The 24,799-nt window shown below is 41.0% G+C and overlaps 1 protein-coding gene across 13 annotated transcripts in view; it reads left to right on the forward strand.

The window, feature by feature from the left end:
- Positions 1 to 23,844, forward strand: part of dennd5b (DENN/MADD domain containing 5B) — a 53,328-nt gene extending 29,484 nt beyond the window's left edge. For 2 of the 13 annotated variants that reach the window (XM_017716374.2, XM_017716377.2), the window contains 21 exons: positions 1 to 693; positions 2,044 to 2,231; positions 6,194 to 6,766; positions 7,245 to 7,476; positions 9,352 to 9,502; positions 10,441 to 10,534; positions 11,261 to 11,371; positions 12,466 to 12,597; positions 12,811 to 12,963; positions 13,617 to 13,695; positions 13,800 to 13,881; positions 14,519 to 14,647; positions 15,670 to 15,791; positions 16,392 to 16,537; positions 18,396 to 18,437; positions 19,245 to 19,363; positions 19,493 to 19,680; positions 19,982 to 20,064; positions 20,188 to 20,314; positions 20,902 to 21,076; positions 21,615 to 23,844. The exon at positions 1 to 693 is cut by the window's left edge and continues 10 nt beyond it. In XM_017716374.2, the coding sequence (XP_017571863.1) occupies positions 1 to 693; positions 2,044 to 2,231; positions 6,194 to 6,766; positions 7,245 to 7,476; positions 9,352 to 9,502; positions 10,441 to 10,534; positions 11,261 to 11,371; positions 12,466 to 12,597; positions 12,811 to 12,963; positions 13,617 to 13,695; positions 13,800 to 13,881; positions 14,519 to 14,647; positions 15,670 to 15,791; positions 16,392 to 16,537; positions 18,396 to 18,437; positions 19,245 to 19,363; positions 19,493 to 19,680; positions 19,982 to 20,064; positions 20,188 to 20,314; positions 20,902 to 21,076; positions 21,615 to 21,798 (3,803 nt within the window). In that variant the 3' untranslated portion in view covers positions 21,799 to 23,844. The remainder of the gene's footprint in view (positions 694 to 2,043; positions 2,232 to 6,193; positions 6,767 to 7,244; positions 7,477 to 9,351; positions 9,503 to 10,440; positions 10,535 to 11,260; positions 11,372 to 12,465; positions 12,598 to 12,810; positions 12,964 to 13,616; positions 13,696 to 13,799; positions 13,882 to 14,518; positions 14,648 to 15,669; positions 15,792 to 16,391; positions 16,538 to 18,395; positions 18,438 to 19,244; positions 19,364 to 19,492; positions 19,681 to 19,981; positions 20,065 to 20,187; positions 20,315 to 20,901; positions 21,077 to 21,614) is intronic. The other 11 variants (XM_017716375.2, XM_037542664.1, XM_037542667.1 and 8 more) reach the window with 7 other exon arrangements.
- The last annotated feature ends 955 nt before the right edge of the window (positions 23,845 to 24,799 follow it).

Raw genomic sequence — 24,799 nt, forward strand, 5'->3', positions numbered from 1 at the left:
CTAAAGGCCTGTCGTTCTGCACTCAGAGAGACAGCCTGGCCCCTCGCTTCCACTCTTTCCTCATCACGCGGGAGGACGGCTCTCGCATCTATGGCTTTGTCCACACCTTCTACGAGGAGGTGACCAGCACTCAAATTCGCTCTGCCATGCAGACTCTGCACCAGATGCACCATGCTGAGCAACACACCTCTCCCAACAACTGCCCTTCATCATCTTCCTCCTCCTCTTCATCCTCCTCCAGTATGGACTCTCTGGCGAGCAGCTCAGATGAAGTGGAGTCTCCTTCTCAGACAGGAGTTCAGGGTGGCTGCTCAGGTTCAGGTTATGATGCAGAACGGGACACTCTGTACGTCTCTAAAGCGATCTGCCTAATCACGCCCATGCCCTTCATGCACGCGTGCAGACGGTTCCTGTCCCAGTTGCACCGGGCTGTGGTCTCACACCAGCCACCCCCACTGCCTCTGGAGAGTTATGTCTACAATGTGCTGTACGAGGTTCCGCTGCCGCCACCTGGACGCTCACTCAAGTTCCACGGTGTGTACGAGCCCATCTTATGCCAGCGGCCAGGGCCAAACGAGCTGCCTTTGGCTGACTTCCCGCTGGGCGAGGCCTTCCAGCTGCTCGGAGCGGAGAACCTGGTGCAGCTCTTCACCTGTATCCTGCTGGAGATGCAGGTCTTGCTCTACTCACAAGGTGGGAAGTCTTCTCAGAAGGTGGTAAAACACAAGAAATAAAGCAAAATGAGTTTCCACAACTAAGGGCTGCTATGATGCGACTAATCAAATTACATCACACGCATTCAGCAGGACTGCAGAATTAGGAGCTGAGCTTTATGGTAGAGAAACCAGGTTTGAGTCCCACTCTTCCACATGGAGAGCAAAGGCCTTTGCTACGGAGACAATTACAAACCACACAAGCACAGATTAAAAACGACTGTACAAGTAGAATAAAATGCAAGCTAAATGTGATTTATTATTCTCACTCTGTGGTGTGTGTGAAGCAGTAACGGCTACATCATCATGAATTTTAAAGGAATTATATATTAGTTTTGTAGGCCTGACTAGAAAGAGAATGCTTTGACATCAATGCAAAAATGTGTTTGCAGTTGATACAAGTAGCTATTAATATTTTATTTTGTGCAGTATTAAATTATGCAAACATAATTTATGTACCTTTCAATGTGATCGCTTGTACAGCTATATTTAATATTACTAAATGTTGTTTTAAACATGGCTAATTAGGATTTGTTAAAGATTAGAAGTCCTGAGTCTGAGTTCAGTTTTACATATAGTCCACAAAACATGTATATGGTTACTACCTGTAGAGACTGATTTGGAGGAATTTGCCAAACATTCCCACAGGCACTGCCACAATATCTTGTCGTAATATGTCTTTGCAGGTAGTGAGGCATGAAAATTCATGTCTTCACTGTTTATCTGCAGCAAACGTAGGATCTCTATTGGCCCGTACAGTTTGAGCACCTTCCTTTGATCACTTCAGGACGGGTCAAGCCCCACTAGAGTCGGCGTTGACATATTCTCGCCTCCAACCCAGTCTCTGCAGTGCCTTTGATGTTGAGTGGGAGGAAGTGTAAAGACAGGAGAAGAGCTAATGAATATTCCATTGCAACGCAGTGCGTCTTTAGCTCTGTGAAAGCTGAGCCAATACTGATGATAATGAGGTTTATGGAGCTGCTTCGAAAACACTGTGCTAGCTGTGTGCGCAGATGACTTTATTACAGCCTGATGTTATCACACATACTGTTTGACAGTGTAAGAAAAGCATAGATGCATGCATAATTAGTTTGAGCCATTCGGTCAATTAGATTTCTCAGAGTATATTGAGATGTTCTCGTATGACTATAAAATATGCCAATGCAGGCTTTTACACTGCAGAGGTAGGTTCCTGCTTAGACAGATAGGCCTGTGAGTCACTTACCAACAAATGTGAAGTCAGAAAAATTGAGTCAGCTTATGTAAGGGTAGCCTTGTTGAGACATTGCTGAGTGATAATCACGGTCTTTTCTTTGTCCTGTGTGTTTAGATTATCAGAGGCTGATGGTGGTGGCGGAGGGGATCACCACGCTGCTCTTTCCTTTCCAGTGGCAGCACGTGTACGTGCCCATCCTGCCTGCTTCCCTGCTGCATTTCCTAGACGCCCCTGTGCCGTACCTCATGGGTTTACAATCAAAAGAGGGCACGGACCGCTCCAAACTGGAACTGCCTCAAGAGGTAATTGTGTAGATACTCTGTTAAATGAATGGTTTGATTAAAAAAGATCAGTGCATCAAGATCAATGCATTAATATATCAGATTTGTCAGTTAGTGTTCTCCTCCAAGCATGTTGAGCACTCTGAAGATGTTGATTTTTGGCAGTTAAAAAAATGTAATGCTTTGTGCCTTGGATGAAGCATAAGCTAGCCTTCACCTGTCCAGCTTGATAGCATTGTGTGATTTGGGGAAGACCTAGCTAGCAGGGTGGAATTGGCCATAACTGATATCTGGGAGGAAAAACTGAGAAAAATAAATAAAATAAGAGACTGTTTGAAGTTTACTGAACAACTTGATGCAGGCAGCTGTAATTTGAGGCTAATGATAAATTAGGCATGCCGTTTGCCAACCTCGTTGAGGTGTAAACGTCCACTGCTTCTGGGCAACAGTGAGGTCCAAGGTCTGAGACCAATAGGAAAAATGCTTCTTTTTTGTATTCTTTTCTGATTTCGGCATTTTTAATTTAAAATGATCGGCTTAACCATTTGAGTAAATGTATCTTTAAAATCTTAACATACATTTCAGAATTAGTATCTGCCATGTCCTCCTTTTGCTTCAGTGACTGCATGCAGTCATGTGGAAACAGCATGAACTCAACACACTTGTGCAAAAAGCCTTGAGAAAATCCATAAGCACAAGCTTTTTGGAGGAAATGAGGATAAAAAAAAAAATCTGACCTTTCTACAAAGGCCTTTAAATGGTCAAGGTACAAATGTGGTTAAATTGTCCTACAAATGATGCAGAATCTTGAATATTTCTTTATTTTTTTTTCATCATAACTTTTCATTCTTAAACTTTTACTCCAGTGCAGAAGGAAAGGAGCGAACTTCAGACACCAAACGTGTCTTGGCTGGTGTTAATTAGATTTGTAATTAATGCATTAATTCGTTTATTTAATTCTGTATTTACTTATTTGCTGGAATATCATTTAAAACCCTTGCACGTGCGCACACACATTAATGCAGCCTCGTTCCGCTCGTCCTCGTCTTGTGCTGAGGGCTGTCTGGAGACGGTGCTGCTGCACTTCACGTCTTTGTGCTGATGTTTTACTCTCACCTCTAATTGCTTTGTTGCATTGCTTTGCAGTGTGTTAGTTAATTATTCATAGCCTGCTGAGGATCCTCGAGAATCCCGAGGGGCTTTTCCCACATCCTCTCTCCTAAATCCCATTCTCCATACCCCCACCCCTTTTGTCTGCGTTCCCCTGGTTAGAGGCGTTCTCCGTGCAGAGATGGGGAGAAATGGGTACATGGCTCCAGGTTGTGTTTATTCTGGTGTTTTATATTTATGCAGAAAAGTGTGGCAGCCCTGATTTTTGTGGCTGAAATGTGTAGTGCTCAGTGATGCACTACGGAGTTTAAAAGTGCCCACACTCATCTTTGTTCTTCCGGCTGTCCACTGTTAAAGCAGGTCTCAAGAGAAAATTGAGCCTGAGAGAGCACATGCTAGGAGAGCAAAACAATCTGTGCATCCACAAACTGTGACTTTGAAGGTTCTCTTCAATGTCATTGGCTGCAAGTGACGCAAATTCTGCTCAGATTAAGAACAAATGCTAGTCCTGCGTTCAACCCTTAGAGATGTAGAGTTTTGCAATGCATTTAATTTACGTTATTTAATTATGTACAGTACCATTCACAAGTTCGCCAACACTATTCAAAAGTTTGGAATCACTGTTTTCAAGTTGTTGCAGGTCAATGTACAGAATCATTCTAATATGATGCTGCTACTTTACAACTTTTATAGCTTTCAACTAATGAAAGTGAAAATGAAAACTTCAAATGTGTTCAGAATAATGAACAGAGCTGTAGATGATTCCATAGTGCCTGAGAATAGTTATAATGAAATAAGCAACCAAAATGCCCCAGATTTCAAAAGTGATTATCAAAGGTCATGGCGATTTTATTAAAAATGGCTGATTACAGAATATTATTCAATAACCTATTAATACTGAGTAAAATATATCTTGAAGGGACACTCTGGCCAAAATGAAAGCCAGCTCTCTAGTGATACTGCAATACCGTGCGGAGATTTCCAGTGGATGTGTGATGTATTGTTAATTGGAATTTTCTCAAACAAATGAGGCTGAGACACAATACTGTGCTACATAATAGTATCCAGCACAACAAATAACACTAAATGCTAGTTTTAGACTGAAATTTAAACTACCTTCAGATGTGTAGTTTACAGTATTTCAGTATATACACGTTACACACGTTGGTTGACAATTTCTGTTTACTTGAGTTTAGCATATTAGAGGAATGAATAAAAACAAATATAAAGTGTCGTCATGACTTAAGTGATACTTTTTTGATCCCACAACCGGGGAAATTCCACCTCCGCATTTAACCCATCCGTGAAGTGAAACACCACATACACACTAGTGAATACACACTCACTAGGGGGCAGTGAGCACACTTGCCCGGAGCGGTGGGCAGCCCTATCCATGGCGCCCAGGGGAGCAATTGGGGGTTAGGTGTCTTGCTCAAGGACACCTCAGTCATGGACTGTCGGTGCTGAGGATCGAACCGGCAAACTTCCGGTCAAGGGCCAGCTCCCTAACCTCCAGCCCACGACTGTGAGGCTGTTTGACTTTTTCCAAAGTGTTAAATTCAGCAAATAAACCTGTTCACATATTTCACTTCTCTACAAAATGTATATACTATATACAAACCTATGTATATTCATTCATACAGTAATGCACAGACTCCATAATCTCAAATAGAGATGAATTGATGTGCCAGTTTTCCAACCACTGCAACAGTTTCATGCTTTTCTGTGTTAACACACCTGATTCAGCTCGTGAGAGATGATCTGTAGTTAATGTGTATTTGAGTGTCTGCACGTGTGAATGTGTTTCTGATGGTACAGTTGCTGCACTGCTGATGCTGATTGTGATCCCTGACAGGCCTGTTTTTGCCCCCCCCCCCTTTGTCCTCTGGCTGGCTCATCACAATTGATGTTGCTTAATCTTGTCTTTTATTGCCATGCCAAAAACACAAATTATAACACAGGTTTTATTGGAGATCTAAATCCCCTGTTATTTGACTCACTGCCCTTAATACTGTTTATGCTGAAATACATTTATCATGCCATTGCTTATGATGGATTAATGTATGATTACACATTCCTAACATGCTAATGAATGAAAAAGCATTCAAATTGGCTCACAAATGCATATTACAAATATAATTATCTAATGGTGGAAAGCAATTTGTTGTCAAGTTATTTTGAAGGACTAGTTTAATGAAAATTAATCAAATTAATGCAATTTTCTGCCTGACATGAAATGTAGTTGACCAGCCAAGATGTGTTTGGTGTTTGAAGTTTTGTTAGTTGTGCACTGAAGCTACATGGCCAAGAAGTAATGACACTGTATGAAACTAGTTCTGAGCAAGATGACAATATTTAGTCATTTTTATGAATGTTATCTTGATGCACAGTTTGCGTTTCTGAGCATATTGTGCATATTGTTAATACTAACAGAACATTTCACAAATGCATGTTTCAGTGAAGAGAGCGAATTAATTCTGTTTAATTGGATTTAGTGCAGTACATATAATGCCTATCTTGTTCAGAAAAATATGCTGGATTAAAATTCCAATGTTTTTTTTTTTGCCTTCTTGCCCTTGTTTCCATTTTTGAAGATGTCAGTGTAAAACCACATATGTACATTCGAGAATACTTAACTCAGTGAATTTGAGGTAGGTGTGGTGATTTAGGCAGGCAGTCTGTGACGTTAATGACCAGAGGTTGGATATAAACCTCCATTACTTAAGTACATTAGCCTCATAGCTCCAGTGCAGAACTAAAGAGACAAACGTCAGACACCAGACATGTCTTTTCTGATTATCCTTTAAACACTTCTGACACATTTGAAAGAGAATATAATGAAATTGTATTTCATGGTTCTCCTCTCTTCCCAGGCAAATCTTTGCTTCGTTGACATAGACAACCACTGCATCGAGCTGCCAGAGGATTTCCCTCAGTTCCCCAACAAGGCTGAGTTTATTCAGGAGCTGAGCGAGGTGCTGCTGCACTATGGTCTTTCTCCAGAGGGCGGCATCACTTCACCTGCACCCACCACCACTCAGACTTCCGTGACAGGCACAGGGCTGAAGAACACAGTCCTGAGAGAGCTAGTAGATGATGGGAGAAATGGGAATCTGCCTGGTGAAGCTTTAGACGTCCTGGAGCTCCTGCAGGGAAACCCGACTCTAGAGCGCCTTCAAGCTCTGGCCAAGCGCACAGGAGTGAAGGTGGCCCGACTGGAGGCCCTGGTGGCGGGGCAGAAAGCTTCAGGGGAGGAGAGCATGGGGGGAAGGACTGGCATAGAGGAAGAGGAGCTAAGAACTGCCAAGCTGAACGTGCAGCTGAGGGAGGTGTTTGCGGCACGGTTCGCGACAATGTTCGCTGACTACGAGGCCTTCGTCATCCAGAACTCACCAGACCTGGAGGCCTGGCTCACCAACCGTGAGCAGATGCACAACTTCGACAAGGTGAATGATGCACATATAGAAATCATTCATAGAACTCATACATGTGGCCTTGGACGTGGGCAATATAATGATATTTTATTGTCATCATGATGAATCTTATTGTAATAGGCTTAGATATTAGTAAAGCTGATCAGGGATATAGTCTGTACTTTATAGAACACTGACCACCTGCATGTCTCGTTACAGCGTGGCAGCCCTCTTGAAGCCTGAAGTTTGTGTACTTTGGTCCATTATTGCAGATTAGCAGTATGTCATAGTGTCAAATAGCAAGGCATGCGATTTACCAGTTTTATTTAGCTCCCATTGCTTCCATCATGCTCCACTGCAAAAGTAAGGAGGAAGTCATCAGTTTAGGGTTGATTAGGGTATGTGCCTTTTTAAAATAAGAGGACATTTTTCATTTCATTTCTGTGCAAGTTTGTTCTCTTGTTATGCGTTTGTCTTATTGTATTCTTGGCCCTCCCCATTCTCTCTCCAGGCATCCTTCCTGTCAGATCAGCCGGAGCCCTTCCTGCCTTTCCTGTCTCGCTTCATCGAGACCCAGATGTTTGCTACCTTCATTGACAATAAGATCATGTCTCAGTGGGAGGAAAAGGAGCCCCTCCTGCGTGTGTTTGATGGGCGCATTGAAAAGGCCCGTCTCTACAACGTGCGGGCGCCCAGTCTGCGCTCGTCAGTTTACCAGAAATGCACTTTCCTCAAAGAGTCCGGTGAGCATCCGCTCGGACCTCTGTGAAAGCCATTCGGTTTTCATGAGGGATAGTGTGTTAAACACAGAACACAGAATTGCGTTTTTCTTTTGTGTTTCTGGTTTGCAGATGATCACATGACTATATGTATTGTTAGTCATGCATAGAAAACAATCGGTTTGACTCCGATAGTTATGGCTCAAAATGCTGCAAAACAAACCTTCGGTGAAGTCCTGGTATTTTAGAGATACTCTGATATTTCTTAATCTTAATGAAGGCAAAGTCAGGATCGTTACGCTATGATACGCTCAGGCTGCTGAGCACATGTGCACATGATTTGATATCCCTTTGTATCCCTTTTGTGAATAAACTTCACATCTAATTTTCACCTTCTCTAAAAAATATTTAAATCTAAAATAGCAAAAAATTTGAATTCAAATTAGATGTCACATGCCACACACAAATCTAAAGCCCTGCTCTGTCTAGCTCTAGAAACTAAAATACTTTTTTTGCTGCACTTGTTACAGAACATATTTTTAACTGCAGTTCCTTCTGCTTTTGCAAGATGTTCACAATGCGTGCCAGAATTGAAGGCAGTGGGATAAGGAGTTGGAGGAGAGTCAGAGAGGGATGAATAGAGGAGAGTGGAATGAAAGCACTGAACAGAGTGTCCCTATGAGTCATACAAATGAAGAGCTTTGAAATTCTGCCAGATGCTCCATAGTGAAGCACTGGAGACTGGCAGCATTGCACTGTGTCATCACTGTGGACCAATCATGTGTGTGTGTGAGTGTGTGAAGGACACTGCTGTGTGTTTTGAGCTGATACTTCATCCCCATAGTTACATGGTTAAGCCAGAGCTATTTTCAGATTTGCTGCTTTCTGGACCTTCTCACCCAGAGCATGAAGATCCAGGTTTACTATAAATTGGAATAGCACATTTATTTTGAGACATAAAGTGAATATGCTGAATTGGCGACCCTTTGAAACATATTTATCATGTTTAAGCATCTACAAGCCAGCAGTAGAGGCTTACCTGAGAACAAATTGTGCCCACAAAAAAATTGGCTTGGAAATATGCAAACCTCACCGTACTGTGCAAATGTCTGAGGCCTCCCTTCATTTGATTTTTCAGCTAAAACTGCCATTATGTAAAAGTTATTATTTTCAGGAGATATTTTCCAAAACTGGTTCAAACAAGTATTTTTCTCTATAAAGGTTAGAGAAAATGGGACTCATGACAGCCATGCAAGAGATTATAAACCACTGAAACCATCCCACTAAACCCCTTAAAATCCCAGGCTTATTAAGGTTTATTAGTCAGTAACTACAGACTATGATAAACTGGTGGAGTTTAGTTTTCCCACCAGTGGGTTCTGACCATTTAAGTGGTTAAAGCTTTCAGCTTTGAGTGACCGAGAGAGAGAGAGAGGAGAAAATCAAGCTCCACTTTTGCTTTAGAACTTTAAGTCCACAGGTATTTCTGTCCATCCTTCCACTGTAGAAGATAATTCAACACTGAGTCTGAAAGGATGTGCAGCTGTCAAGAAGCCATTACTGAGAAAAGGACACGGACAAAACAAATAATGGACTGACCATCCTAGAGTATAGAAAGACAATTTAGTACTAATGGCTGTTTTGACTGGAAATTTAATAAATGACGCATTGGCTGACGCATGTTGAGAGAAACTTCAGGACCCAGTGAAGCTTCTCATAACTTTTTCACATAAAATGCAAGTATTTTGTAATCTCATGCTCGTATTTGTGTGTGGGGAAAATTTGCATTGTAGTCCTGCTTAATGCACTACCAGGCCAGAGAGAAGAAAACTGAACAGCAGTCTGCGTCTCCAGGTACTGTAATTTATTCTTTTTTTTTTTTTTTTTTTTTGCTTCCAGCTCAAGCTATTGAGCAACGGCTCATGAAGATTCACCACACAGCCATCCATCCCCACTTGCTGGACATGAAGATTGGCCAGGGCAAGTACCAGCAGGGCTTCTTCCCGAAGCTGCAGGCAGATGTGCTTGCCTCAGGGCCGACAAACAATAAGTGAGTGTTCTGACAAAGACACATTTGTCGAATATACACAAGTGTGAAAGAAAGTGAGAGAGGGGGAGAGAGAGCATGCTCAACAGTGGCTCTCAAATCTATCCTCTCTGCCTTCGTCCGCTCCACCCACACTGTTTGTTTAACCTGCTTCCCTGCAGCACATAGTGATAAACTTGATGATCAGCATGAACATAACATTAAGAGTACCAGACCATAAACTGACTGACCAAATGTTGATGGTAATGAAGTCATAATGAAATGTTAGTTGCAAAACAAGACTGAAGGTTGTTCTTTATTATGTACATTAATCCTCTTGGGCAATAATGTTTTTTGGAGCCCTAATCATTGTTCTATGACATTAGTCCTCCTCTTAAACAGGATAAAGCATGGGTAGGGTCTCATAGCCACTGCTTTTTATTAATCCTTCTAACCCAGTTAGAAAAAGCAAACTGCATATTTCGAGGCAGCATATTTCTAAAGTGAGTTTTAAATCTTCCTTTGATTTTGATTAGATTTTGTCTTCAGGAAGTTTTATCAATAGTGGGGCTTCAGATCTATCACACTATAGCTACATTACTTCTCTGTAATGCTGTTTGGGAGCCTTGCCCAAAGACCTCTGTTGCTAAAGTGTGGTGTGTTTGCCTGGTGAACTGAGCCCAAGTCTGCCAGGTGGAGGGCAGCAATGTTATCTACTATACTATACCAGCTGTGGTTTTACTGCTTGTGGGCTTGCACTGTTAATGAGTTTAGTAAAACAGGTTTCAGGCAGAAGTAGTTTAACATTGCATCTGTAAATAGCATTGTTAACAACAACAAATGCTTTAGTATATACAGAAGACAAAGGTAGGAGACCTGAGCTGTTGGTGGGGTCACGCATTTAAGTGTTATGTACACAAACGACTTGTATATTTGATATCTAACTTTAAATCCTCTGCTAGCAGGTGGTCAAATCGCACTGGTCCAGCTCATCGCAGGAGGGACTGGCCCAGGCAGCAGCCTGATCACCTCGGGCTGGACAATGACCTCAAAGAGGTACAGAACAACCGCCTCCTTTTGTTGTCCTCATCCTTTTCTCTCTCTCCGCCTCCCCCCGTTCTTTGACGCCTTTGGTTAACCTGGTCTTCTGTAGTCTCGTGTATTCTTTGTCACAGTGAAAATTACACTAGAGGCAGATTGCCTATGAATGAATCCTTTATCTAGTGCTGAGTGGCTGTGGAGAATGATGTCCCTGGACAAGAAATGACCTTTTTGCAAAAAGAGCCAAACTAATTTAGTCATAATACAGTTTACACACTAATGTGCAGCAGTTAACCATAAATCACTACTCACTAATGGTCATTAATCATAGTGTCTCAGCCTGCATTTTATTTCATTTATGTCCCCTGCAATTGGATTTGTGGTGCAGTTGCTGGACTTTATTATATGCTTACAAAGGACTGTGTATGTTCTCAACTTTTACAACGTTATGTAACCGTCCAAAAGCAATGTGAAACTTTCACTGTGTGCTGCCTCCGTTTTCTATGTTAATTTGTTTTTAGATGTTTCCTTCTGCTTAAAGTTTGTCTCCTTACGAAGTCCAAGTTTTTCGTAAGATGTTATTCCACATCTTTGTTGTCTTCTTGCTTCAGTACGTTCTTTATTTATGTGCATGCTGCCTCTTTTCTTTTTCTGTCTGCCCTCTTTCCTTTCTTTTTCTTGTCTTTTGTTTGTGGCATCTGTCGTTTGAATGCTGTGGGTGTGGACTGTACCACTCCACAGCAGGTGGAGGGGTGCTTGGTGGTGCAGAACTCAATGGCGTTCTGGGAGTGGGACAAGGCCCCACCCCCTCCAGTTAAACCGCCCAAAAAGTCCTTCTCAGCCTGCTGCCTGGTATGTTGAGGCCTGCCATCGTGTGACCAGTTGAACCCTGTTTCAACATGTCTAAACCCTTAACCAACACCTCCGTAACAACTAAACCACATGAAACTGTGTGTGAAAGCTGAGTGAGCTTTGATGACTTCAAACAATTGTTTCAGTAGAAGTCACAAAGCGTTGCTGCTGTAGTGCTTAGGCGTCGATTTAAAGAGTTACACTTTCACACACTCCTCGCCGGCTCATAGTCACCTCATTTTGCATCTAAACTTACCTTCAGGCTTTATCTCTTCCAATGTCCCAGATTAGCAGCTTCAGCACAGGCCTTAAAGGGGCATTCCGGCCTAGAACTAGTTTTGTTATGCTATAGAATGTTCTGAGGTGCAGCGTCATATTCGTTTAGCATTGTTTTGGACAGAATTCATGATTTTTCTTCCTCTAATGTTCTCGCACTACAATACCGAGCATTCATAATGCAAATATGTCATTAAACCATTGGGAATCTCCCCTCTGCAATAAAGAAACACTGATGTAGAGGCTAATAAATACACAGATAGTAATTGACTTCTTAGCAGCAACGTCAGCTGTCTGTCTACCTTCTCCATTTAGTAGTTATTGGGGGAAAAATGGAAAAATATTTCATACAGCCATGTGTCCACCTTCTAGATACAACATCTGAAGGGGGGATTCCTCATCTTTAAACTAGAAAATCTCCCTCTTCGTACTGCCACCAGAGGGGAGAGTAGATGAAAGTTTACGTTTTGGCCAGAGTGCCCCTTTAACACATCCCCTGGTTAAACATGATGCACTCTTACAGCAGTACCAAATTTTTGTACCCACCCCCCATCCCACTATGTCAAATTCAGCAGTAATTGTGTATTAAAATGTGCAGAAGTGTGTTCTCTGTAGAGGATGTTTAACTTTATTCTCGCTTTGAAAATCAATAAAACATGTCCTTTAATGAGACATTTGCATATAACTAAATTTTTAGGAAAGTTGGTTTAATATTTAAAATATGGGTTCTAAATTTCTGAATGGTGGTCTCAGACCTTTAAGCAGTAGTATAGTGCACACACACATTTTGTGTCTAACATACTTGTGTATCTCTGTAGAAGTACATGCAGGAGGCGCGTAGTCTGGGGAAGAATTTGAGACAGCCCAAGCTGTCGGACCTCTCACCAGCTGTCATTGCACAGACCAACTGGAAGTTTGTGGAGGGATTACTGAAGGAGTGCAGAATGAAGGTCTATACTTTTCCTCTCTTTCTTTTGCATGCATATACACACAGTACGTGCAAAATCACACGGTTCAGTACTTTCATTGGTGCTAATTGAGGAGTGAACTGCGCTATGGTCTAGTTAGCATTATTTACGGTTTCATCAAGTCTTTCCACTCAGTGACGTTGAAGATTTCTATTATAGCGTACTGCTGTACATGATATGGTAATGTATGTACAGACTAAGCGGATGTTGGTGGAGAAAATGGGTCGTGAGGCTGTGGAACTGGGTCACGGGGAGGCTAATATCACTGGACTGGAGGAAAACACTCTCATAGCCAGCCTGTGTGACCTACTAGAGAGAATATGGAGCCACGGCCTGCAGGTCAAACAGGTGAATGCTGCTGCACTTGCAAATAAAAATAAACAAGCACACAGTTTGTTTAACAGTGTTGAAAGGACCCATATCATGGAAAACTGTTTTTAAATAAAATTTTAAATAATGTTAAAAATGTACAATTCACTTTCAAATACAAACATATGTGGAAAACTAAGCTACAAAACCAGAAGTAGCAAGAACCAAAACATTTACATATATCCACCTAAACAGCCTATAATAGTTTAGCTCTGCCCGTTAACATTGAGGTTCTAAGCTGTGTTTCAGCTCCATGTGCCTTTGAATGAGGAGCTATACAATGCCTGTTTAATTCTGAGGGCTAATGGCTCGTTCTGCTCGTGTCGGAATGAATTTTGGTTCATAGAACTACATAAATATCAAGTGGATTTGATATGGCATGAAATATTCAAGAGAAATGCAGGGTATAGGCTCTTTAACACTCTGCATCCAGATCAATAAAGCAGAAAAGCCTGTGAAATTTTATTTATTTATTTATTTATTTATTTATTTATTTATTTATTTATTTGCTGTGTGAGCACCCGGCATGACGAGATGCTCTTATGTATTTTATGTGTATTTTTATATTTTTTACATTACACACACATTGAAGCAGATCTGATATATCGTCACATGCCTGCATTTATGTGTAGGGAAAATCTGCATTGTGGTCCCACTTAATGCACTACCAGGCCAGAGAGGAGAAAACAGAGCAACAGGCTGAGTCTCCAGGTACTGTCATGTTCATTTACACATACAATCCCACACATGATTTTGTATGTTCATATTTGAACATACTTAAATCACTGTTGCTATCTGTATTTCCACTACTGCAGTGTCTAACGGTCAGGAGAGAAGAAAGTCTGAGTCGTCCATCGGCCTGCCAGCACTGCGGGTTTCAGTAGTACAGGACATGAGGTGGGTGATTCACTGCTACTGTGTGTTAAATGCAAACTTAACTGTTAATGTGAAGAATCAGATATAAATACACTGAGCTTAGAGGACGGTAGTATGATGATAGTCTATTATTATTGTAATAAACTTTGTAATAGTTATGAGTGGTATGCTTTTCTGAGCATATTGCGAATAGCATCACTATTTAGAAAAACACTGGCCAACTGCATACTTGATTACAAAGAGAGCATAATTAGTTAGTTAGGCCTGTGTAGTTGTATTTAGTTTGGTACATTGTGTGATGTTGAATAAAAGTCATTTTATCCAGTTTTTTTTGGGTGCCTCAGATTTTCTAAAGCTCTTCTTAAACAGGATTAACATTTTAGATGTTTCCAGAAAGACATTCACAGTGCTGTAGCTTATTCCTAAAAGAGGAGATTAAAAAAGTAACTAGATTTCCATAAGAGAAGCATATATCTGAAGCTGTGTACATGCTTAAAGGTAGTCAATCAGGCTAAACTACACTGCTTTATCCCAGTTTAAACTGGGAAAACAAAGCTTTGTCCATCAGGAGTGACTGAAATATGAGCAGGTTGTTTAGTTTTTAATCAGTAAAAATACGGCTTCTCCTGCACAACGTCTCTCCCACCATCTCACACAGGCACATCCAGAACATGGGGGAGATAAAGACGGATGTGGGCCGAGCACGAGCCTGGATCCGTCTCTCTCTGGAGAAGAAGCTGCTCTCTCAACACCTCAAACAGCTGCTGTCCAACCAGGCCTTAACCAAGTATGAGACACACATGCAAAAGTTTCAACATCCCAGCTCAAATGACCGGTTTTGTTGTTTTTCTAAGTGAAAATAAATTAGCACGTCCTCTACAGAGAAAATGTAAAAATTTTCTGCAGATTTTAGTTTGCGGTGATTACCATATTGGAAAATAAAACAAAGATAAAATATCATTTGACTAGGGGTGCCCAAACATTTGCATGCTGTACATGCACACTGACACTTGCACTCCCATATCAAAACCTTGTAACTCCGTTTTTACAGCTGTCAAATGATTTAAAATAATTGCAGTTAATTTTATTATTTTATATTAATCACATTTTGTCTTAACTGGGTTTAAAGAAACATTTCTGATATGAGTGGACAAAATCTGCATCATGAGAAATGTATTCATCACTTTCAGTAGTTCAAAAAGATTTTCATTGCGTGAGAACAGAATTCACATAAACGTAAACTCACATGATTTCCATTGAGAAATTCCAGTTTCCAGTTTATCACCGACATCCAGTGAGAGCAACAGTGGCTGCATGTTCCACCTAATGAGTGTATATATGATGCAGTATATATCGTGTATATACAGTCAATGGTTTCATCACACAATGTGTGATTGTAACCTCTCATTCTTGTTCCTACAACTTTTGGCTACAGTGGAGGCTCACTTGCTTTTGTTAGTTTGCTGTTTGTTGATTTTATCCAGGGGTCTCCTGCAAGCACATAGTCTACTGAAGGTGCCCAAGGTGTTTTACCATACTTTAAACACAACTAAAATTACGTTTAAGCAAGACGTCTACAATCACAGATTATATCGGAGCTACATATAGCACACAAGCAGCTGGGCAGCTGGTCAGCTTCAGCTGAAGGATCAAATTAGAACAATGTTACCTTTGACAGCCCTAAGCACCAGCTTCCCTTTACACTGTATGTGAATATTTCATGATGAATGGACCAGTAGAAATTCTCCAAAATGATAAATATCCTTAAATTAGCATTAGGAGTGTGATAAGTGTTTAACACGTCCGCAGGAAATTGTATAAGCGCTACGCCTTCCTACGGTGTGAGGAGGAGAAGGAGCAGTTTCTCTTTCATCTGCTGAGCCTGAATGCTGTGGACTATTTCTGCTTCACCAGTGTTTTCACCACCATCAGTGAGTGTACACACACACACACACACACACACACACACACACACACACACACACACCAGCTTTTCATATATACTGCTGCGGTGCTTTTCAGATGAAATGTTGACTCTGCTTATGCAATGTTATATATTATATATATTATGCTTGTTTCTCATGCTTATACTCTTAATCTGTCTGATGTCCTCTCGTTCTGCCTCTGCATTTGCTTCCTTCCTTCACCTCTGCTGTATATTTCTCTCAGGCTTCTAAGTACATAAAACAATCCTTTTATTATGACTGCGCAGGATCTGACACAAAGCTGTAGGAAGCAGCTGTTAAGATTGACTGTGCACCTCTGAGATTATATGCTTGAGATGATAAAGCTCATGGCCAGGGGAGCCACGTCGTGTTGGCACTTTTAAAACATGCAGTCTGCCTCTCGGTTGATGAGGGTTTTATTATTTTTTAATTAGGAGTGATAGTTTCTGTCATGGACAGAAACCATTTTCAGTGTGAAAGTTATCCTCTCTATGCACTGCTTTCATTAATCAGTGTGCTATCCACAAAACATCTCACTCTCTCACAGCACTCCTCTCTAAATCTGTTCTGTTTTTGCTCCTTCAGTGATTCCTTACCGGGCTGTCATCATCCCCATAAAGAAGCTCAGCAATGCCATGACAACGTCAAACCCGTGGGTGTGCGTGTCAGGTGAATTAGGCGACTCTGGCATCATGCAGATTCCGAAGAACGTTCTGGAGATGACGTTTGATGTGAGTGTTCTGACATCACACTGTTTTCATGGTAACAGCTACTGACTGGGAAGCAGCTGCAGAATCTCTGTTACAGGCTTTAGAACAAGCCGAATCAGAGCATTTCTCCTCGTGTCAGTCATACAGCTTTTATAGCATGTTTTTCCATAATCTGTGCATTTTTTTTAGGTGTTTGTAATCTGGAACAATAGAATTTGTAGGGTGAACCTGCATCACTGAAATATTTAATATACGTCTATTTGACAAGTGATGAATTTGGGGGAAAAAAAATTTTATTAGTAGAAAGAGATCAGCACCGTTTTCTGAGCATTTATTAGTCTTAGAAATCATGTGCCAAAACACATTTGCTGTATGTCTTTTTGCTTGATATTACTAGGATCATTACTAAGGCCTTAAATTGTCCCTGTATTATAGATATATTATTAATGCAGTTTAATTAATTGAATTTTATATACAGAATTAAATTAATTTGATTTAGATAATTAAATTTAATGGTATAATTACTCTTTTCAGGTCTTTTTTTTTTTATTTTATATTTTTAATATTTAATAATTTTAATATTTTTTTTGCTCTGTGTTGCTGTTTGAAACCTCATTGTAGTCACGTGTATGGAGTGTATAAATACACTTGTGATGATGCTCGTAGTTCTGCTGCTGTCTGTATTTTTGGATCTGATGATAGATTTCTGAAGTGATAATTTATCCAGTGTGATAATTAGCGCTGGAACATTTTCAGACCACAGTATGTTGGGATATCACAGGTGCATGGCAACAACTGTGTGAGACCTACATTTTCCCGAGGCTTTAATTTCAACTAAATGTTGGTGTTGAAATTGAACACCGTGTTGTGGTAAAGTTCGACCACAATGTCCAGTTAAAATGGCCATTAAGTGAAAGTTGTTTATTTTTTTGGAGGTGTTTCTGAGGAGTTTAGATACAAGATTAAGTAAACAGGAGTTTCCAGAACTGGAGTTCAAAATGAATTAAGTTATAGAGAAAATGGTGCTCCTGACAACTGTGCTAGAGCTGGTAGAACACAAATACGGTCAACGTCAGATCAACTGTTAAAGCTTCCATCTTTGAGAGGAGAGGAGAAATCAAGCTCTACTCTTCCTTCAGATCTCATCAAATCCACAGGTGTTTCTGTCCATCCTTCCGCTGTGAGAAGAACAACTCCACACCATGAGTCTGAAAGGATGTCTAGCTGCCAAGAAGCTGTTAATGAGAAAAGGAAATGGATAAAAAAGAATAAAGAATATTTGCAAATCAAGGTGCTGGAGTTCTCAGAATAATGGATCGACTGCCCCAGAGTCAAGACCTCATCATTACTGAATGTGTTTGGATTACTCGGTTTGTGAGAAGACTGAAGTTCTGAGGTGTGGAGAAATGCTGATGCTTGAAATTGGTCTCCCCTAATGGTCATTTTGATGGGAAATTTAATCTGATTTTTAAGCAGTACTGTGTTTAAAGATATGTGGTTTATAACTGATAAGGAAAAAGAACATATCAAAGTGTTGCCAGTCTAATTACAACTTAGTAATCTGTTAATCGGGTGCATTTGCAGAGCATATAAATCCGGGATGTTTAATCTAATCTGTAAATCTGTGTGGCTGCAGGTTTTCATCCCAAACAGACAGGAGCACACCTGATTCTGCTTGTTTAAGCTCGTTGCTACAGTGATGTAGACTAAAGTGTGCTGCTGCTGCTGAAGGCCTTACTTTAGAATCAGGGAAGAGTCTGTGGTGACCCCCTTAAATCCACGTCTCTGTGGGATACTGAAGTGAGGAGAGCCAGTCACTGCCATTTCTCATGCTGTCAACCATTCATCATGTCCTAACTCATCATGTCTCCTTTCCCAGTCTGCCTTTAGGCCTCACACGCACATCTCCGCCCTTTTCAAGGTTAGGAGAACCATGTCTCCCCATTTCCTCTTTTCTCTCTCCATCCATCCACCCATTTCTCTCACTTTCTCACTTGTTCTTTACTGGCACCTTGTGGATACTTATGCAGACTTTAGTCATTTAACAGTGGCTTGTTTGTCATTTTCATGCAGCAGCTCTTCAGCTTGTAAATATTTCCGTAAAATGACGTTTGCTTTGTAAAAAGCTTGTGCTCTTTTGCAGCAGGCTGAAGTCCTGCATGTAGGCTGTTTTTGTCATTTCCATAAGATGAAAATGGCATTCAAGACCATTTAGTGTTTTAAAATCTTAGTGTGGCTCTACTCTCTTAGGATATAGTTTGTGTTAGCAGAGCAGATAAGTAGCTTTGCGTGCTGTAGGATTCTCTTGCAGGTGGCCTCAGTTTGAACATGACTTCAAATGTTGGCAAATGTTGCCACTTGGGCTTATAGGAGCACTCCAGGGTTCTTCATCTTATTTTCTATATGCAAAATCTGTATCCATCAGACATGAAAAGTTTCCTTGTGCTTAGTAGAACTGAACCTGTCCAAACATTTATAATAGCAGTCATTGTGCAGCTGCTTCAGCCATGGTAATTGACTGTGCTACAGATGCAGCAGATAGATATTAGGCTGAAAATGCTGGAGTATTCCTTTTAAAGGCAGTGTTTGCCATGTCTGTCTCCTTTTCTTACTAACAGTCTCACTCAAACGCTTACACAGCCACTTTCAGACACCTTCTTAGCATTGCTGACCTTGTATAGTCTGTGCATGCTCTCACACTCTGTGTATATGTGCATGCACCCTACAGTGCCAGAACCTGGGGAAGCTGACCACTGTGCAGTTGGGTCATGATAACGCTGGGCTCTTGGCCAAGTGGCTGGTGGACTGCGTGATGGTCCGCAATGAGATTTCAGGACATACGTACAAGTGAGCTATGCCTGATTTTCCTCTCCCTCACCTCTGTCATTACCTGTAGCTCCCTCTGCTGTCTATATAAAGCACACTTTCTCTTTTTTAGGTTCCCTGAACTCATTTTTGTTCTGTTGCATTTCCCAGGTTCCCCTGCGGTCGGTGGCTCGGTAAAGGTGTGGACGATGGCAGTCTGGAGCGTATTCTGATTGGTCAATTAGTGGCTCCGTGCAGCGATGAGGAGGTAGTGCGAGGAAGCAAGACTCCGCCTCCTCAGCGCTCTCCCTCACAGCTTCGGCGAATCAGTATATCCTCCATCACGGGACGAGGCAACAGTATGTTCGAACATCGAGGCTGATCTGATTGTTCTATGGAGATGCTGTATTATGCAGTTTACACAATGTTTGAATTGACTTGATTCAGATACGCATGTTGGTTCCACATGAACTATAAACTATATCAACACAATTACTGTTTGTTTAATTAGCTTTTGGAAAGAATTCTGTTGATGCATTATACTCATGTTGAACTGATGTACACATTTGAATCGAGTTGAATTACAATAGAGTTGTAATTACAATAGAATTATCATTGTAATTATGATCACTGACGGTTTCTCTTGTGATGTCTCTCTAGAACCAACAACCGATCAGATACAGGAAGCCATCAGTGAGGCAGTAAACAACATCATCAAACATTTCCACAAACCAGAGAAAGAGGTGTGTGTGTGTGTGTGTGTGTGTGTGTGTGTGTGTGTGCGCGCGCGCGTTTGTGTTCTTTTTTTTTTTCTTTTCTTTTTTTTAAACTGACTCTGACTCCTCTTTCTCTCCTCTTCCTTCCAGAGAGGGAGTCTGACTGTTCTGCTGTGTGGAGAGGGTGGGTTGGTAGGCGCACTGGAGCAGTTCTTCTACCATGGCTTCCGCATAGCTCGTCTTTTCCAGAAAAACGTATTTGTGTGGGACTTTATAGGTGAGCTTGTGTGAACCTCTACTCCAGTAGAACTGCTAAATGCATCATAAGCCAGCACAGGAATCTGTAGGAATCAAAATGTTGAAATGCGATCAGAGGAACGTTTTGTTGTAGTTTTGTTCTAACAAAGTGCTACAAGCTTCTTACTAACTCGTGTGTGTGTGTGTGTGTGTGTGTGTGTGTGTGTGTGTCCCAGCCAAAGCTTTAGTGTTGATGTAATTTTCCGCTTGCTCTAAGCACTGGAGCTGGTGTTTACAAAGTAGATCATGTTAGGGTAATGATGCAGGATTGCACAAAGGATTTCCATGAAAAATTGATCGATATTCCACCTTTCAGTATTAAGTTCACGAGCCATAGAGCCCTCTTGTGGAAGCAGCAGTACACTGCATTTTTTCATAAGCTCCACCACCTGGTTGCGCATGGGTGTTCACATGACACAGGTTGCCTTTTTTATTTAGAGGAGAAAAAGTATATCTGCATGTTGAATTGTTTAACATTGCACTGATATAATGGAGAGTCACTGCACTTTGAAGTACTTTTATTTAAAAACATGAGTTTAGCTTTAACTCTGTGTGTATCTTGACCAGAGAGAGCAGTGGTATATATGGAGAGTGCTGATCAGATGGGGGATCTACAGGAAACAGCTGAGCCTCTTGGCCTGACTTGCGATTCTCTATGTCGTTATGCCAATGCCATCAACAACACGTCACGTAACATCGGCAAAGATGGCAAGTTCCAGCTGTTGATTTGCCTTGGGGCAAGGTAAGGGCATCCACAGGATTGCATTAGGTGTGCATGTGCCTTGTAAAGCTGTAACTCGACTGTAGTTTGTGAAAAATTCTATCAATAGTTGGTTTGGTTTTATCATAGATAGAAACATTCTGGCTTTTTTTATATGAGAATGATGTAGCACGTATACACTGTTAATCTTGAAAATGTACCATTCACCCCTCAGTCCATACAATCTATACATGCAAACTAAGCTACAAAAACAGTCTATTTTAAATTAATCATGGTTGTAATGTGACGATTAAATGTTATACTGCTTCCAGAAGACAATGTGTCATTGTAGCACTCCTGACATTCAAAATGACTGCATGAAGTTTACTTTTCCAAACATCTCAGGCCAAACTTTAGCCAAGGCTGGAAAACCGGAAATGTAAAAATGAATTATGACTTTTTTGTTTTAGTTTTGGTACTTAAAATTAGACGACCATTATAAAGGTGGGAAAAATAATATACAAGACACGTCAATATGGGCCCATTAACTCATACCTGCCTTCTCCCTCTGTCTGTTCAGAGATCGTCTGCTGTCTAATTGGCTCCCTCTGCTGGTGGAATGCCCCATCATCACGCGGATGTATGAGGAGACGGCACTGCTGCGCGACCGGGTTGCTGTTAGCTCTCTCATTAACGTCCTGCAGTCGCTCCATGACTTCCCCATCTCTCTGGAGACCTCGCTTACCAAGGGTGTGGACCTGTAGCCCTGTAGAAACAGTTTCAGACTCAGCTTCCCCAAACCCACCTCAGCATCCCTCGTCTCTCCTGCCACTGCTGCCACTCTCAGGGCCAGCGCGGCTCTGGGAGCAATTCTCAAGCTCAAGACTAAAGCGCTCCAGACTTATTCAGCTATCTCCCAAACCCCACTGGAGTGAGATTCACACAGCGAAAGCTGTGTTCATTTGATGCAAAGGACCTGTGGATGTGGTACTGAATTCTGCCGGTATGGTTTGCCGGGTGTTTGACAGCAGAGAGTTCACTTCTCCTGCGTTTGTCCTTCAGACTTCAGTCACCTTTAGATTGCTACGTATCGGATTCACATGAACCCACAAAAAAGGAATTTGCTGTAAAGTATTAAAGATCAGCTTTGTTATTGTTATTTGATGCATACCTTTAGCATTGACAGGCTTCTTGTGTCTCTGTATTCCTTCCTACAACGGGAGGCTAGAGCTAAATCACATTGCACAGCTGTTAAAGGACAATTAAGAGTATTTGGGTTAGATGTTGTTCACAAGTCTATTTGTTTTGTTTAGAATCAGTCTTGACTGGTAATTGATTTGCAAGGAAAGCATTTGCTTCAACAGACTGTGGTCATCTACAAAAGGTTTGGCCCAGCTGCATCGGCTAAGCTCAATCTGTGGTAAAGTAAATGACATTCCAGCAACACCAAGCAAAAATACTGTAGTTGAGTCTCAGTATGCGTTCTGTCATTTCGTGTGCGTGTGCGTGTGCGTGTGTGTGTGCGTGTGAATGTGCGAGTGTGCATATGCTTAATAGAACATTACCGGAAGAGGTGTATTTTGCTGATCAGTATTAACTTGGTTTGTGTTGAAATAAATCGACATAAAGCTTGAATTTTGTATTTTGGAGAGAACACTGGAAATAGAAAAGCAATAATGCATAAGACATATTTATCCATGTAAACACCCAGCTTTCTCGATCTTACCATTTCCTCACCACATAGAATTTTTTAAAGCCCCATTTCAGGATGTTTTGGAATTTATTTGGTCTGGTCAGGTTGCGGGTTTTTTTTTTTTTTTTTTGGCATCAGAGGCAACAGCATTTCCGACCTCCCAAAATATAAACATTTACATACATCTCAACTTCTCCTCATCCTGATTGGGGCTTTAAGGCAACTAAAAGGTAGATTTCACAGAAATATAAAGTTTCAATGCTGAAATACTGGAAATCTTTCAATTGGTGGACATGAATAAGTATCATGGACAGAAAACGATAGTTACAAGGGGCAGCGAGTTTATTATGGTTAGTTCTAAATAATTCATTGGTTAATATCTGCAGTTAACGATGACTGATCTCTTTTTCCTTTGAAATCTCGAATTGTTCAGCTGTGTTTAAGTATGTGAGAGGGTGCATGAATGAACAGGAGCACGCTTTCATTTTTTAACATCTTGCATCATTTCTATGTATTTTTTTTTTTTTTTTTAACAACGCTATTTGCGACACTGGTTGATTTGCAGTATGTGTGGAACTGGATCATTTCGAAGTGATACTGTATCAGTTATTTATTTCCGGGTGTATCATATCTGCTGATTAGTCTTGGTTCAAACTGTGTGTATTATCAGTATATGTTTGCCTGTGTAAGACTGAACTGAATCCAAATGTCCCTCTCCCCCTGAAGTTAAATGTTTCTTTGGCTGTTGCATTGTAGAGAAGAGGTAAAACACTGGATCATTCCCTTTTGTCTTCAGTGCTTATTGCATGCTACATATTTTAGGTCTCAGAGCTGCAGCTTTAGCTGTAGATTAGTAAGTCCAGCCTCAAGCCCCAGTCCTCTTCTGTCCTCATTTAGACCCGTTCCAGGGTCTCGGCCTGGCTCTCTCTTTTACCTTATGAGTACTTAGGCAGTTCTATGTTTTTCCTGTCCTCTTGATTGCATTGTGAACTTTCCTTATTGGAAATGAGTGGATTCTTCCATCTGTCAGTAATGGGTAAATGATCACTGTAATGTTCATGATATTTATGAAACATCTCATTAAAATCTCTCCCTATGTTCAAGTTTTTGACCCCTTTGAATGTGTTCTTGTCCTTTTTTGAACAAGGTATTGTAGTTTCTGTTGAATATTTTGATCAGAGAGCTCATATTGGGTTCTGCGCAAAGGTTTTAAGAATCAGAGACGTTCATGTTGTCCTATTTGTGTGTGAGCCTGGTTTTTATTTTCTTTAGCTTTTTATTTTGGTTTTTGGTTTGTTCCTTTTAAGAGTACACTAGTAGTTTTAGTTTAGTCTGTATATGAAGGACGAGGCCAAAAATAAATATTGAATGCCCATGACCTTCATTCCCTCAGATGGTACCGCATCAAAAAAATGGCATGCTTCTCTAATGAATATAACCCTATGGGCTCAGAAATATTTGGGAAAACCTTGGTCAGTAAACAGTTTGTCGATGCACATACAAGTTAAGACTCCACAAAGCATAAGCATTGAGAAACACTGCCAACTTCTCTGGGCTAAAGCTCATCCTAAATGGGCTTAAAAGTGGACATTTCCTCCAAGCCAAAAAGAAAATCCCCACCATCCCCCATGTTACCAAATAACAAAATCCACTTTCACAACCACAACTCCTGTCCTCAGTTCCCAAATGATTACTGAATACTGTTAAAATGAATTTTGAGGTAACACAGGGATCACCTGCCCCAACTTTTTTGGAAATCTGTTACAGGCATCAAGCTTAGATTAAGCAAACGTATATCTGTCAAAACACAATAAGCTGAAACATTAAATATCTTGTCTTTGAACTGTTTTCAGCTGAATTCAGGCCAAAAAGGATTTGCTGTCTGTTTTTATTTACTTTTTTCCTACCAACCCAACTTTGTTGGAAATGGATTTATAGTCCAGTGCATAATGGTTTCAAGGTGAAGGTGGGGTTACATCAGGGATCAGCTTTGAGCCTCTTCTTGTTTGCAATGGTGATTGACAGGTGGACAGATGAGGTCAGGCAGGAGGCTCCATGGACCATGATGTTTG

This window comes from Pygocentrus nattereri, chromosome 11 (assembly GCF_015220715.1).
Source record: "Pygocentrus nattereri isolate fPygNat1 chromosome 11, fPygNat1.pri, whole genome shotgun sequence".
Taxonomy (NCBI): domain Eukaryota; kingdom Metazoa; phylum Chordata; class Actinopteri; order Characiformes; family Serrasalmidae; genus Pygocentrus; species Pygocentrus nattereri.